The 14,881-nt window shown below is 45.7% G+C and overlaps 1 protein-coding gene across 1 annotated transcript in view; it reads right to left on the bottom strand.

The window, feature by feature from the left end:
• Nucleotides 1-14,881, bottom strand: part of LOC142161388 (TBC1 domain family member 24-like) — a 33,570-nt gene that overhangs the window by 9,000 nt on the left and 9,689 nt on the right. Inside the window, exons 3-5 of the mRNA XM_075216957.1 lie at nucleotides 14,589-14,747; nucleotides 7,061-7,124; nucleotides 972-1,070 (exon numbers count right to left, since the gene is read on the bottom strand). Coding sequence (XP_075073058.1) covers nucleotides 972-1,070; nucleotides 7,061-7,124; nucleotides 14,589-14,747 — 322 coding nt within the window. The remainder of the gene's footprint in view (nucleotides 1-971; nucleotides 1,071-7,060; nucleotides 7,125-14,588; nucleotides 14,748-14,881) is intronic.

Below are 14,881 nucleotides of genomic sequence, written 5' to 3'. Positions count from 1 at the left end.
GGTATATTTATTATAAGTAAATGTGATTAATTTATTGCAGGGGCTGTCTGGAGGGAGGGAAATAGGTTTATTAAATGGGAATATTATTACTTTAATATTGGGGCTGGAGGAAGACCTAAGTATTAATTGTGGGTCCTATTGATTTAATGCCGGGGCTGGTTGGAATTTTCTAAATTTACCCATTATTTTTTCCAAATAGAGCCCCCAACATTCCAAGATCCAGACAAGCCACAACTAAAGAAACCAGCAGCCACAGGTGGTAAAAGTGACAAGAACAGGTAGGACAGTCTGTCAAATGTTCTGAGTCAAGTGCAGGCTTGGCTAACCTGTGGCACTTCAGGTGTTGTGAAACTACAAGTCCCAGCATACCCTTCCAGCAATAAACTGCTATATATTGGCAAAGCATGCTGGAGCTTGTAGTTTCACAACACCTGGAGTGCCACAGGTTAGCCAAGCCTGGTCTAGTGGGACAATCCCTATTTTTGGTGACTGTTCTGCCCAATCTAAGGGGCAGGTCAACACTGTGTACTCTTTATGTACACACTGCATTCTTTATATACTACACTATGGTGCTTTCTGCCCTTCGTGGGTTGACCACTCCCCCTCTAGTGTCTGGTCTCGCCTCTATGATGGCTGGCCACACCCCCCTCTGGTGGGCCCCTAGCATTGCAGTCCCCCGATGGGCCCTTCATGCCCCAGTCTGACACTGGAAGTAACAATTCAGTGTAATATATATGTCTATACGTAATATATCCACAATGAGTAGGTGGGAACAGGACAATGTTCTACAGATGGCTTGTGTTTATTAAAGCGCAAATTAGAATTATAATAAAAGAGGTGCTCATAAATTAGAATTGGTGCTGTTAATGATGTTATTACTTCAGGGTGAATCTAGGAACATTACATTTTATTAAAGGTTCTGAATGCAGAACCAAAATGGCATCCTTAATAATGCCAACAAGGCAACTTACAGAAAACACAAAACATTCTCCAGTGCCGAAAAAAGTGGACACTTGCCCGCAGCATTTCCTCCTTTCACTCCAATCTGAAGAGAGGTAGGCCCCGCATACCTAAGAGGGGAGAGAGAGGTCACTTGTTTAAAAGTTGCTGTAGGTCATAGAAGTCATGAAAAGTGTTCCATGGTAGAATGTGCAACTGAAAGTGAGGACCACAAGTGCTAAAGTAGATAAATACCTAAGAAACACATGGCACTGACGAGCGTCAAATCAATGGAGCTCTGAAGAAAATCGCTGCTTCTTAAATAGAGGTATCTACAAACCTCATAGAAAGAATAGAACAAAAATCTAAAAGAAGTGCTAATAATATAATAATATTTCTAACATTATCTTAAAACATATCAGTTTTGTACTATCAGTATAATTAAAATAATATTAATTATAATAATACCATACTATATAGTTTAATAAATATTCTTTTTATTATATAAGTGTTAAAATTATTATCAACACTTGCTTCGAATTTGTCTTGTATAATGTACAATTTTTTGAAGGTAAAATGCACCTGGACATGAGGATCTCCTTAAACTTGTCTAGTTTAAGGGGGTTATTTTATTATGATTCGTGGCTGCAATTAGTCGCAGCTGCGCGTGTAAAGTGCCATTACGGTACCGCAACATCGCAGATTTGGGTGTGCACAGAAATCCACAATGTTGCGGTACCTGGACCTGTGCAGCTGCGCGTAATCGTGGCCACGAATGCTAATTGAATATGCTCTAAAATTTAGAATTCATTTATCATAAAATAAAATGATGTTTATATAATACACAAATGAGGTTTATATCTGTATAAACTTCTGTAGATGATATCTGTATAAACAGTGAATTCCGATGTAATCACATCAGCATACTTCCCAACATTGTCGCCCTGGGGGCTTTGAAGTGTTAGACCGCCCCCATCCTCCCACCCTTCAAAACACCCTTGAATTGACACTCGCCATTATGAATGGACCATCAAAATCGGGACAGTTGAGAAGCATGCCTCCATGTTCATTAGTAGGACTTGTGAATCATAAGGAATAATGCTCAATCCAGGCGTGTGATGGTCATGGAACTCCCCAGTGACTTCTAATATTCCTATATTGTACAGTAGGGGGTATATTATTTCCATTATACCGGCGGTTCCCAAACTGTGCGCCGCGGCTCCCAGGGGTGCTGCGGCGCTGTCACTGGGGTGCCGCGGGCCAGACCTAGAAAGAAGAAAGAAAACAGGAACTTACCAATCCGCCGGGCGCCGGGACCCAGCAGCCTCCTCTCTGCTGCAGCTGTCACTGAATATCGACGTCAGTAACAGCTGCGGGGGAGAGGAGGCTGCTGGGTCCCGGCGCCAGGCAGATTGGTAAGTTCCTGTTTTCTTTCTTCTTTCTGTGGCTGGCGCCTGGCGCGGGGAAGGAGGGGGACAAAATGATGGCAGAGGAGGAGGGGGACAGAATCATGGCAAAGGAGGAGGGGGACAGAATGATGGCAAAGGAGGAGGGGGGACAGAATGATGGCAAAGGAGGAGGGGGCCAGAATGATGGCAAAGGAGGAGGGGGACAGAATGATGGCAGAGGAGGAGGGGGACAGAATGATGGCAGAGGGGGAGGGGGACAGAATGATGGCAAAGGAGGGGGACAGAATGATGGCAGAGGAGGGGGACAGATGACAGAGGAGGGGGACAGATGGCAGAGGAGGGGGACAGAATGATGGCATAGGAGGAGGGGGACAGAATCATGGCAAAGGAGGAGGGGGACAGAATGATGGCAAAGGAGGAGGGGGGACAGAATGATGGCAAAGGAGGAGGGGGCCAGAATGATGGCAAAGGAGGAGGGGGACAGAATGATGGCAGAGGAGGAGGGGGACAGAATGATGGCAGAGGGGGAGGGGGACAGAATGATGGCAAAGGAGGGGGACAGAATGATGGCAGAGGAGGGGGACAGATGACAGAGGAGGGGGACAGATGGCAGAGGAGGGGGACAGAATGATGGCATAGGAGGAGGGGGACAGAATGATGGCAAAGGAGGGGGACAGAATGATGGCAGAGGAGGAGGGGGACAGAATGATGGCAGAGGAGGAGGGGGACAGAATGATGGCAAAGGAGGGGGACAGAATGATGGCAGAGGAGGGGGAACAGAATGATGGCAGAGGAGGGGGAACAGAATGATGGCATAGGAGGGGGACAGAATGATGGCAGAGGAGGGAGACAGAATGATGGCAGAGGAGGGGGAACAGAATGATGGCAGAGGAGGGGGACAGAATGATGGCAGAGGAGGGGGACAGAATTATGGCAGAGGAGGGGGACAGAATGATGGCAGAGGAGGGGGACAGATGGCAGAGGAGGGGGACAGATGGCAGAGGAGGGAGACAGAATGATGGCAGAGGAGGGGGACAGAGTGATGGCAGAGGAGGTGGACAGAGTGATGGCAGAGGAGGGGGACAGAATGATGGCAGAGGAGGGGGACAGAATGATGGCAGAGGAGGGGGACAGAATGATGGCAGAGGAGGGGGACAGAGGAGGGGGACAGATGGCAGAGGAGGGGGACAGATGACAGAGGAGGGGGACAGAGGGCAGAGGAGGGGGACAGAGGGCAGAGGAGGGGGACAGATGGCAGAAGAGGGGGACAGAATGATGGCAGAGGAGGGGGACAGATGACAGAGGAGGGGGACAGAGGGCAGAGGAGGGGGACAGAGGGCAGAGGAGGGGGACAGATGGCAGAAGAGGGGGACAGAATGATGGCAGAGGAGGGGGACAGAATGATGGCAGAGGAGGGGACAGAATGATGGCAGAGGAGGGGACAGAATGATGGCAGAGGAGGGGGCAGAGAGCAGAGGAGGGGGACAGCGTGAGAGAGGGCAGAGGAGGGGGACAGCGTGAGTGAGGGCAGAGGAGGGGGACAGCGTGAGAGAGGGCAGAGGAGGGGGACAGCGTGAGAGATGGCAGAGGAGGGGGACAGATGGCAGAGGAGGGGGACAGAATGATGGCAGAGGAGGGGGACAGAATGATGGCAGAGGAGGGGGACAGAATGACGTCAGAGGAGGGGGACAGAATGATGGCAGAGGAGGGGGACAGAATGATGGCAGAGGAGGGGGACAGAATGATGGCAGAGGAGGGGGACAGAGGAGGGGGACAGAGGGCAGAGGAGGAGGACAGAGGGCAGAGGAGGGGGACAGATGGCAGAGGAGGGCATAGGAGGGGGACAGCGTGAGAGAGGGCAGAGGGGGCAATGTGAGAGAGGGCAGTGTGCCTGGATGCAGAGGGGGCAGTGTGCCTGGATGCAGAGGGGGCAGTGTGCCTGGATGCAGAGGGGGCAGTGTGCCTGGATGCAGAGGGGCATTTTTGCATACAACTAAATAAGTATTTCTGTCGTGACCTAAATACTTATTACAATTTTTTGACCCAACTACTTCTAAAACAGGACTGCTCAGTAATTATTTTGGAGGGGTGCCTTGAAAAAATTTGGAGATTCTAAGGGTGCCGCAAACTGAAAAAGTTTGGGAACCACTGCATTATACTATAAATTGTAATCTTGTATGAACAGGGCCTGCTACCTTGAAATATGCTGTTACTTTACTGACAAGTGATAATAATACCAGACTATGGGGCCTATTTATTAACAGGGTTTTGCTGTTACTATGGTAATAGCTGCGCATTATTATCGTTACTATGGTAATTTCTCCACCAATTTTTCCTCGCAGCTCTGTGAGCAAAAATCTGCGTAGAAATTACCGTAGTAACGGTAGTAGTGGACAGGACGCGTTGTTCTAAAGAACAACACGGAGATTTAAATCTGCCGCCAAGTGTCTGATTTTTCTAGTGCAGTTTAGAAAATGAAAGCTATACTCTCATTGGTTACTATGGGTGACACCACCTTGATTCCTGCGCAGCAGTTTACATAACTGCCCCTGAGATGTTACTGTTATTTTAGAGCTGTGTTTTTGGACATCTTTTTTAAATCAGAAAAGTTTTTATTGTATTTTGTATTTTTTCTTCCTTAACAAATGTGCCCATAACACTGGGCTATAACAAATAAACTAACCCGCGCAGGAGTTAAAGCAGTATCATAAAGTCATACATATTTTTTTCAAATGCATCACATATCAGACAGCCCGTTCAACTACTACTATAAATTAAAATACTAATAATAATAATAGCAATAATAACTGTGGCTGGGTGCCTGCCCCCGGTATAATATTCTTGAGAGGTCCATCTCCCTTAAACCATCTGTAACATAGGGAGATATTCTCCATCTACACCAGGGGGTAAATGTATTAATGTCCGGATTCTTCAACTCCGGCATGTTCAGCGTCTTCGGCGATTAAATTTAAAGCGGCGCTGCATTGTAAAGGGAAACTTCCCTTTACAATGCAGCTCCGCTTTAAATTTAATCGCCGAAGACGCTAAACACGCCGGAGTTGAAGAATCCGGACATTAATACATTTACCCCCAGATCTTCTCATACTTGACCTACTGAGTCATTCACAAGGTCAATCCAGTCTCTCAAGGCCAGACCCTCCGTAGCCATCCACCTTCTTGCAATGACCACCTTTGCCAACATAAGTATAGTAGTAATGAAAAGTCTAATGAGTTTATGAGTGTTCTTGTTCAGGCCCAGACCAAATATACACATCCCCGGCGTGATGGCGGATACTCCCACTCCCAGTCGAATTATACAGGCACCCACTTCCCCACAGAAGGAAGACACCAATGGGCATTTTCAAGCATGTGCCAAAAGTCCCCCCCTTTCACTTCCACACTTAGGACACAGAAGTCGAAGGGGAGTAAAATATGCTCTATGTAGAAGGAAAACCTGGATCTGATGAAACTTAGCAGAAGCAATAACACGACCTGGGCTGTTTAAAATAATACCCCACGTTTTGTCATTAATTTCCCCAAGATCAACTTCCCAAAGGTGTCGCATTCCCAGCAAGTCGCCCGTACCAGCTCCCTCCAACAGAATTGAATATATGAATGAAATTTGATGTCTTGAACCCAACCGCGACAGTTGCACCCTTAGAGGGTCTGTGCTGAAATTCGGTACGGCTTCCCGAAACTGCGAGGCCAAGGCATGTTTTAGTTGCAAATACCTAAAGAAATAGCTTCTAGGCAGTTTGTAGAGCCCCTGTAACTGTCCAAAGGAGTACAATATCCCATCCACATACAACTGCCCAATCTGTAAAATATTGTAAGTCTGTTAGGCTCCAGCTCCCCTCACCTTTACAAGTTCGCCATAATCCATATTATCCCAAAGTGGAGTGCATGGGTCATAGGCCAACTCACCCCCAATTTGAGATGAGAACCGCCACACCCTTAAGGCCTGTGTCAGCAGGGGGGTTCACCCCTAGACCTCCTACCAGCCAAAAGAAACTGCGTCGGGCAAGATCTCCTCACCAGAGTCGCACTTGATTTGTCCCAATTGATCAAAAGTCCCAAATAAAAGCCGAAAACCGTTAGCACACAAAGAAGGGTAGGTAAAGATCTATCGGGACGACAGAGATATATATCAACAGGTCTCTATGAGTCCGGGAACAAGGGGTCTTTCCCCGTTTTAGGAAAAAGAACTATAAGAGCTTCAGACATGGACGAAGACACAGAGCCTAGATCTCTAAAACTCATAAACATTTCTTGCAAGCGAGGCACAAAGAACCCCATATGTTTCTTATATAATTCTATAAGAACCCCATCCACACCCGGAGCCCTGCCATTTGGGAAAGAAGAGATTGCAGCAACAATCTCCTCATCAGTGATCGACAAATCCAAACTCTCCCTGCTAGCCATACAGAGGCAAGGAAACAGCCGCCAAGTACGAGTCTAAGTCAGAATCAGAATATTCAGCCCTAGATGCATACGCATCTTTAAAATAGCTATAGAAAACCTAATTAATCTCTCCAGTCAAAGTGTGCACAACACCCTAAGCATCCGTGACCCCTGCCACTACAGTCGCCGCCCTTTCTGATCTAGCCAAATACGCCAGGAATCTACCACATTTATCGGCCTCAAAATACTGAGTGTGTCTAGCAAACAGCAGCTTACGTCTTCATTTGTCTAATTTTGGACATCTTTCTTACCTCGTTTGCAGTTGTTTTGATGAGCAGGAGAGTAGGCTCAGACCCTTCACAATGTGAATAAAATCTGAAATCAGAGAGAATATTAGGTAATAGCTTCACACATGTCTATAATGCATTATGAGATTTTAAAGTGATTACATAATATCACAAATTCATTTAAAGCTGCATTACCACCTATAAAAATATTTTCCTAGGTGTCTCGACCCTCGGGCCATTGTCTCCGATCATACCCAGAGAGTAAGTATGGACATGTTAAAGGCCCAGGAAAACAGCTGCTTGAAGCAGCCCCTGGCTCTGGCCCACACACCTGCCCCTTGGACCTCCCTTCCAGGATCTTTTGGAGGGAAGTATGTACATGTCTCTTACAGCCCTACTTGTTCCCATAAGCAGCTGTCCCCGCGATTGGTAAAATGTACACTGTAGCGGCAGTGTAGCCGCTGATTACAGTGGTGAAAATGTATATTCCTAGGTTCTAACCCAGGATACCCTCTGCCGCACATATACTGAAATTTGCCTTCCGGTTGTTTCCGCAGGATCTATGTCAAAATAATGTTTCATAAATAGGCCCCATATATTGTTATGTTTTCATTCTGTTTTCAAGTAATCATTCCAATGCTGCAACAATTTAAAAAAAATAGTATTTTCAGCAAATGACTACTGTCATTGTGAGTAATAAATACTAAAATCAAATAAAATACTGAGATAACTGAAATAATTATATCTGATGATCTATTTAGGTTTTGCTTACTTCACGGACGTTAATTAGCACAGAACAGTGTAGGCATTTTGGGGGATTAACTGATTTTCAGTAAAGTGTTTAGCAATTTAATAGAATAACATTACTGAGACATGAGGCGTGAAGCGCCTTATGCCTCAGTATTGTCACTAGTTTCCAATGAGGGTGAATATTGGTTCACACATACACTCTAAACCTGTTCTAATAGCTTTCCATGAACACACATGATTCTGTGTAGTTTCCAAATACATGAGAAGTAGAAATATGTATAGAAATTTACAGCAGCACATTCCCTCAAATTTTCTACCACATAGCTCTCTTGGATAGATAAAAGTCATTTTACAGTTTACTCATTTTCTTTCAAGTTTTAACTATTCACCATGGTATAAATTGTTGGAAAAATGTATTTGGAGCAGTGAAAAAAAAGAATATGTTCATAGTGTGCATATACTGCCCCCCAATGGAATCATATAAAATTACAGCCCTATAATGAAAATTTCACTTGTGGATTTCAAAAAGCTAAAAAAGTAAATTTAGTAGCGGAGCACTCAAATATCATGTGTGTTTTCAACACATTTTTATATTTGCTTTTCATGTTATATTTTTGGCCATAGGTAAGAAAAAAATAAGATTAATAAAATTATGACACATAGCATTCATTGTAACAATAGTTTTGTTTCTGAATAAGGAATACAACCCCCTTATTTCAAACCCATACTCTTTTTGCATTCTTTTGCACTCTATTACTATTCTTAGGGGTATATTTACTAAACTGTGGGTTTGAAAAAGTGGAGATGTTGTCTATAGCAACCAATCAGATTTTTGCTGTCATTTTGTAGAATATACTAACTAAATGATAACTAGAATCTGATTGGCTGCTATAGGCAAAATCTAGTATTTAGTAAATCTAGCCCTTAGTTTCTAATGCAACTCTTTTATAAATTTTAGAGTTACATATATTTGGTGTCAGTAAATTCTATTGTCTATCACATCAAACTTTATAAAGTGTTAACAAACCTGCTCTCTCTCTGCAAATGTAGCAACAACAGGTTTTAAAGTTGACCCATTTTGTTACATACACACATGGTAGATTCCAGAGACACAAAAGAGGCACAGTATCAGAACTAAGCACATTTAAATTAATTATAATAATTGCATTTAATTATAATGATTAGAACTATTTAAAAATATTTGTTTATCATTTTCTGATACTTTTTTTTATTATTTTTTATGGGTTTTTATTAAAAAATAAAAATAAAATATATTGTCATGTTCCATTATAGTTTTGATATAAAACGTTAAGGGTTAATTCCAACACATTTCTTTGTGTACATTTTTTTTAAGAATTTCTGTAATTTAGTCCCAAAAAATGTCTATTTTGCAAAAACAACTTACCTCTTTCATGCTATTATGCGGGCCCCTTCCACCTGGTTTTCTTTCTGTGACCCACTGTGACCCACGTCCGACAATACTTATGTATACAAATGTAACTTTTTTTTATAATTTTTTTTCTATAACTCATACTTGCCTTCCGGGAGAGGGGGCGTGACTGGAGGGCGGGAGGGGGCGGGGCGAGGCCGATCACGAGACGCGATTCTCGGTGATATCCAGGATCCTGGAGAAATGACAGCTGACCCGAATTTCGGGAGTCTCCCGGACTTTCCGGGAGAGTTGGCAAGTATGCTATAACTGTGTTTTAGAAGCAGCCTCTAATAGAGTGTATTTAGCTCTAATTTAGAGTGTCTTACTTGTAGCAGCAACAGACTTTATGACACCAGCAGCAGCTGCTCATCCACTAGCATCATGGTTATATAACAGTACTTTTACCTGAACAGATGAACCGAGAATAATAAAGCTTTTTTCAATGATTTTTTTCTGTTATCAACTATTATAAATTCTGCTGTGATACTGTTAGGAACCCTTCAGCCAGTACAGCAGCACCCGGAGTCTGCTCTGACAGTCTGGTGTTCGCTGGAGCCCCTAGTGGTGGGGACAGACTTGGCCGCAGACTACAGAGGGTCGTGTGGTGTGCGCCGGCTGCGGGGAACCCAGGAGCAGAGGGTAATGGCAGATAGCAAATCCAAGGAACAGGCCGAGGTCAGGGGTCACTTGCTGGGAAGAATCGTCAGAAAACACGCCAGGGGTCGAGGTCACAAGCAAACTGGAAGAACGGTAAACACGCCAGAGGTCGGGGTCACAGGAAACACAAGCAGAGTCCAAATCCAGGCCAGGGGTCATACACGGGAAAACAGAGATCCAAAAGGCTAACAGCAGGAGCACAGCAGCAGGCAGCAACACAGTAACTGGAAGCTATAACCGGCAGGGAGGCTAAGCCCTCCCTGCCTTAAATACAGAAGTGAACCAATGAGAGCCTAGCTCTCTCCTTGCAGTCTGACTGGCCACTGATAAAATAATTAATTAGCCTGCAGGCTTGTAAGCATATTGCGCACGCGCCCGGCTGCCCCATAGTGCCGGGACGCGGCGCTGAACTTACTTAGCGTCCGGCCGTTGCTACGGCAACGGTCGGGTTGGCCCCGGAAGTGACGTCCCGTTCGTCATAGCGACGGCCGGGACGCAGGCAGGGGAGTCGCGGCGGTGCCCAGCCTGTGACAGATACTTGTTAAGTAGGGCTCCCCATGCAAAGGCAGAAGGAATCCACTGCCAGCGAATCTTACTGTCTGCGGTAACCCTAGCAATGCTATTGCCTGCAGTATCCGTAAGCCTGTATAGTGCTAGAAATAGGGTTTTTTTGCCCTTTGATAAATCTGCTCAATAAACTTTTTTTCACAAACATTCTAATCGCACCATCCAGCAGAACTGTGGGGACCTCATTCAAATTGACCCCTGCTAGTGCTCAAACCCCTGCTTCTTGCAGTAATGACAATGTGGGAGAATCCAAAAGCAAACAGCACTGTATTAGTATCTAACACAGGCACTATGGCTCTATGCAGTTAGCATAGAGCCATAGAAACCAGCACAGCTCTGTTTGCACTTCTCCTTCTTATAGTTGTTAGTAGGGTTGCTGTCAGGTGGGTACTGACGTAGCAGCTGAAAGGGAGGGGTCTGTCCAGGCCCCCTTTTCTGCCCATGCCCCCTAGTCTGACCGTGTGGTGCCCCAAAGCCCAGTTGAACAGCACAGAGGAGTGCATAAGCGCTGTTAAAATGCAGGGCTACAAGGGGTAAATTGTGCTCCTGGAAACTTGTAACCAGGTGTGATTGACAGGAGGAGGATGAAGGCCCTGATTGGCTGGGGGAGTAACAGGAAGAGGATGTGCAGGAAGGAGGAGAAGGAGAGAGTAGCATGGTAGAAGGAACAAGGGGGGCTGAGGTGCAGCCGAACAGAGAGAAGATAAGCTGCTGTCAGAACTGGTGACATTGCCAGCAAAGCGGACGAAGAACAGCTGGGGACGCAGTGGGGCGCCAAAGACACTCTCCACTAACTACAGAAGCCTCTCAAGGTAAAACCCCAGCCTGCAGTGTATTGCACACACCCCAGTGTCAGAGGGAAGAGTGATGAGAGAATCTATCCAAAACTGACATTGCATTCTTGTACAAGGAAGGCTACTGTTCCCTTCTTGGGAGCTTTTCCCTCAGATCATACCTTACACAGGCTGCAGGGAACAATTAAGACTGTCGTTTCAGCTATATCCTGTGTGTGTTGATAGAGATTCATTGACTGTTGAGAGAACAGCGCCATCTTGTGGCTGAACTGAGCAACAGCCCTGCTTTCTACTATAATACTTAACCCTTGATGGAAACCTCTGCAGGACATTGGAACACTACCAAATTCCTGTGCACAGGTCAGACCAGGACTGAGTGTAAAATATGGTAACGTTACCGGGGATAATATTGGTGCACCAAATGTTTTAGATGGATGTAAATGTTATGTGATTTACCTAAGAATTGATTTATTAATATTGAAGGTGTGACATTCAGTGTTAGTGGTACCGCTGCGATTCAAGTTAACTCAGCAGTAAATGCTAAAAGTGGGGTGCCTGACCCATAGGGAATAGCACGGTACCCCAAACACCTGAATAAGAAGGAGCCCTCTAGTGGGCGCGGTAGTGACCGTAAGAGTCTTGATGAGTTATTATTGATGGTTCTTGCACCATCACCAGTCAGATATTGTTAACTTGAAAGTAGTAACTGTGATTACCAGTGTGCCTTATTAGACAATGTGCATTGAAGATGTGATCGCTATTGTGCCTTATACTCACCAGGTGTATGTTATATGTTAAATGCTATTGTGCTCTATGCTGATCAGACCCATTATTTTGTCATTACTATTGAGCTGAAGGGGTCAGTGGGGCGGTGTCTTACCGAAACTATCCTTACCGCATTCTCAAATAAAATCAAGTTGTTTGACCAATCTTTGTCCCTTTCATTGAAGTATTTATCTCTTGACCACCGGATATCCAAAAGAGAAAAGAACCTGACTCGTATCTGGGAGACAAGGTAAGGGAAGGATTTCCCATCAGTACTCGACCACCACAACCGCACCGTGATGCGAAAGTTCTCCGTTTATCAGTGTCTGAGAGCCGGCATCATCTATTTATATAGCGCCACTAATTCCAAAGCGCTGTACAGAAAACACACTCACATCAGTCCTTGCCCCATTGGAGCTTACAGTCTAAATTCCCTAATATACATACACAAACAGACTATGGTCAATTTGATAGCAGCCAATTAACCTACTAGTATGTTTTTGGATTGTGGGAGGAAACCGGAGCACCCGGTGAAAACCCAGACAAACACGGGGAGAACATACAAACTCCACACAGATAAGGCCATGGTCGGGAATCGAACTCATGACCCCAGTGCTGTGAGGCCGAAGTGCTAACCACTGTGCTGACCCATCAATAACAAAGTAGGTAAATTGGGGGAATGTATTGAGCAGAGGGTGGGGCACTTGTTTTGTGAAGAAGGGGGAATGTTTTGTTCAGAATGAGGGGGCACGTATTGTGAAGAGGGGGGAATATATTGTGTAGAGCGAGGGGACATGTATTGTGTAGAGGAAGGGGGCATGTATTGTGCAGAGGGAGGGGGCATGTATTGTGAAGACGGTGGCTTGTATGGTGAGGAGGGAGGGGGCGTGTTCTGTGAAAAGGGAGGCGGTGTGTACGGTGAAGAAGGGGCGTGTACGTTGAAGAGGTAGGGGGCGTGTGTGTTAAAGAGGGAGGGGGGCTTGTACTGTGACGAGGGAGTGGGGCTCGAACTGTGAAGAGGAAGTGGGGCTTGTACTGTGATGAGGGAAAAGGACGTGTACTGTGAAGAGGGAGGGGGCGCGTACTTTGAAGAGGGAGTGGGGCTTGTACTGTGAAGAGGGGGGCTTGTACTGTGAAGAGGGAGGGGGACGTGTACTGTGAAGAGGGAGGGGGACGTGTACTGTGAAGAGGGAGGGGGACATGTACTGTGAAGAGGGAGGGGGACGTGTACTGTGAAGAGGGAGGGGTACGTGTACTGTGAAGAGGGAGGGGGACGTGTAGTGAAGAGGGAGGAGGACGTGTACTGTGAAGAGGGAGGGGGACGTGTACTGTGAAGAGGGAGGGGGACGTGTACTGTGAAGAGGGAGGGGGACGTGTACTGTGAAGAGGAAGGGGGACGTGTACTGTGAAGAGGAAGGGGGGCATGTATTGTGCAGAGGGAGGGGGCATGTATTGTGAAGACGGTGGCTTGTATGGTGAGGAGGGAGGGGGCGTGTTCTGTGAAAAGGGAGGCGGTGTGTACGGTGAAGAAGGGGCATGTACGTTGAAGAGGTAGATGGCGTGTGTGTTAAAGAGGGAGGGGGCATGTACTGTGAAGAGGGAGTGGGGCTTGTACTGTGACGAGGGAGTGCGGCTCGAACTGTGACGAGGAAGTTGGGCTTGTACTGTGATGAGGGAAAAGGACGTGTACTGTGAAGAGGGAGGGGGCGCGTACTTTGAAGAGGGAGTGGGGCTTGTACTGTGAAGAGGGGGGGCTTGTACTGTAAAGAGGGGGGACGTGTACTGTGAAGAGGGAGGGGGACGTGTACTGTAAAGAGGGAGGGGGACGTGTACTGTAAAGAGGGAGGGGAATGTGTACTGTGAAGAGGGAGGGGTACGTGTACTGTGAAGAGGGAGGGGGACGTGTAGTGAAGAGGGAGGAGGATGTGTACTGTGAAGAGGGAGGGGGGACGTGTACTGTGAAGAGGGAGGGGAACGTGTACTGTGAAGAGGGAGGAGGCGTGTACTGTGAACAGAGAGAGGGCTTGTACGGTGAAGAGGGAGGGGGGTATGTACAGTGAAGAGGGAGGGGGGAGCATATGGTGAAGTGGGAGGGGGGCTTGTACAGTGAAGATGGAGGGAGGCCTGCCAGATTAGGCCCCACAAATTCTGATGCCAGCTCAATTATCAGTGGGAAGCAGTAGTAATTGAAGAACAGGTGAAGAAGAGTTCTCCCAACTCTTGGGATGAAAAAAAAAAATATATATTTTTTTTACAATTATCATTAAAAGAAAGTATTTTGGTGTTAATTTATGGTAAATAGCAGTTTAGGTCTCAGTTAGAATAACTCAGGCATTAAATTGCTTCTGCTCCAGGAGGAATACTAAACAATGCTTTAGTTCAGCTGCTGAGGCCTGAAGATAAATCAGCTTCTCCCCTGTATTGTATTCTTGCGTGTAGAATATTGCAGGTTATCTAATATTACGTAAGTAAGGATGAAAAAGTCCAACAAGTTCAACTATTCATAAATTCATCTTCCTAAGATTACAAGGAAACACTAAGTATTCACATAAATTATAGATTCTACAAGTTTGATTAGTAACTTTACCTTTGCAAACTATAACCATGCTCCAGTGTAGAGAACAGCAGGACAGGGGGGTACAGCGAGAACCGTTCTGGAATCCAGGACCACACCACCCTCATTTCTTGGGCAGTGACTATTTCAGAGCTGAAATTCGTTATGTCTACAGACATACGAACAGGTTGCCTGTAAGGATACGTAATTCAGTTATCACAGCATGTTACATTACTATATGTGCAGAGCTGTAACAAATAAAAATAATATGGCCACCTTGCCAGCTGACATGATTATTATTTATTAGAATGTAGTTGTTAGATTAA

Source organism: Mixophyes fleayi, chromosome 6, assembly GCF_038048845.1.
Source record: "Mixophyes fleayi isolate aMixFle1 chromosome 6, aMixFle1.hap1, whole genome shotgun sequence".
NCBI classification, from domain to species: domain Eukaryota; kingdom Metazoa; phylum Chordata; class Amphibia; order Anura; family Limnodynastidae; genus Mixophyes; species Mixophyes fleayi.
This window is presented reverse-complemented; position numbering and strand designations above follow the sequence as displayed.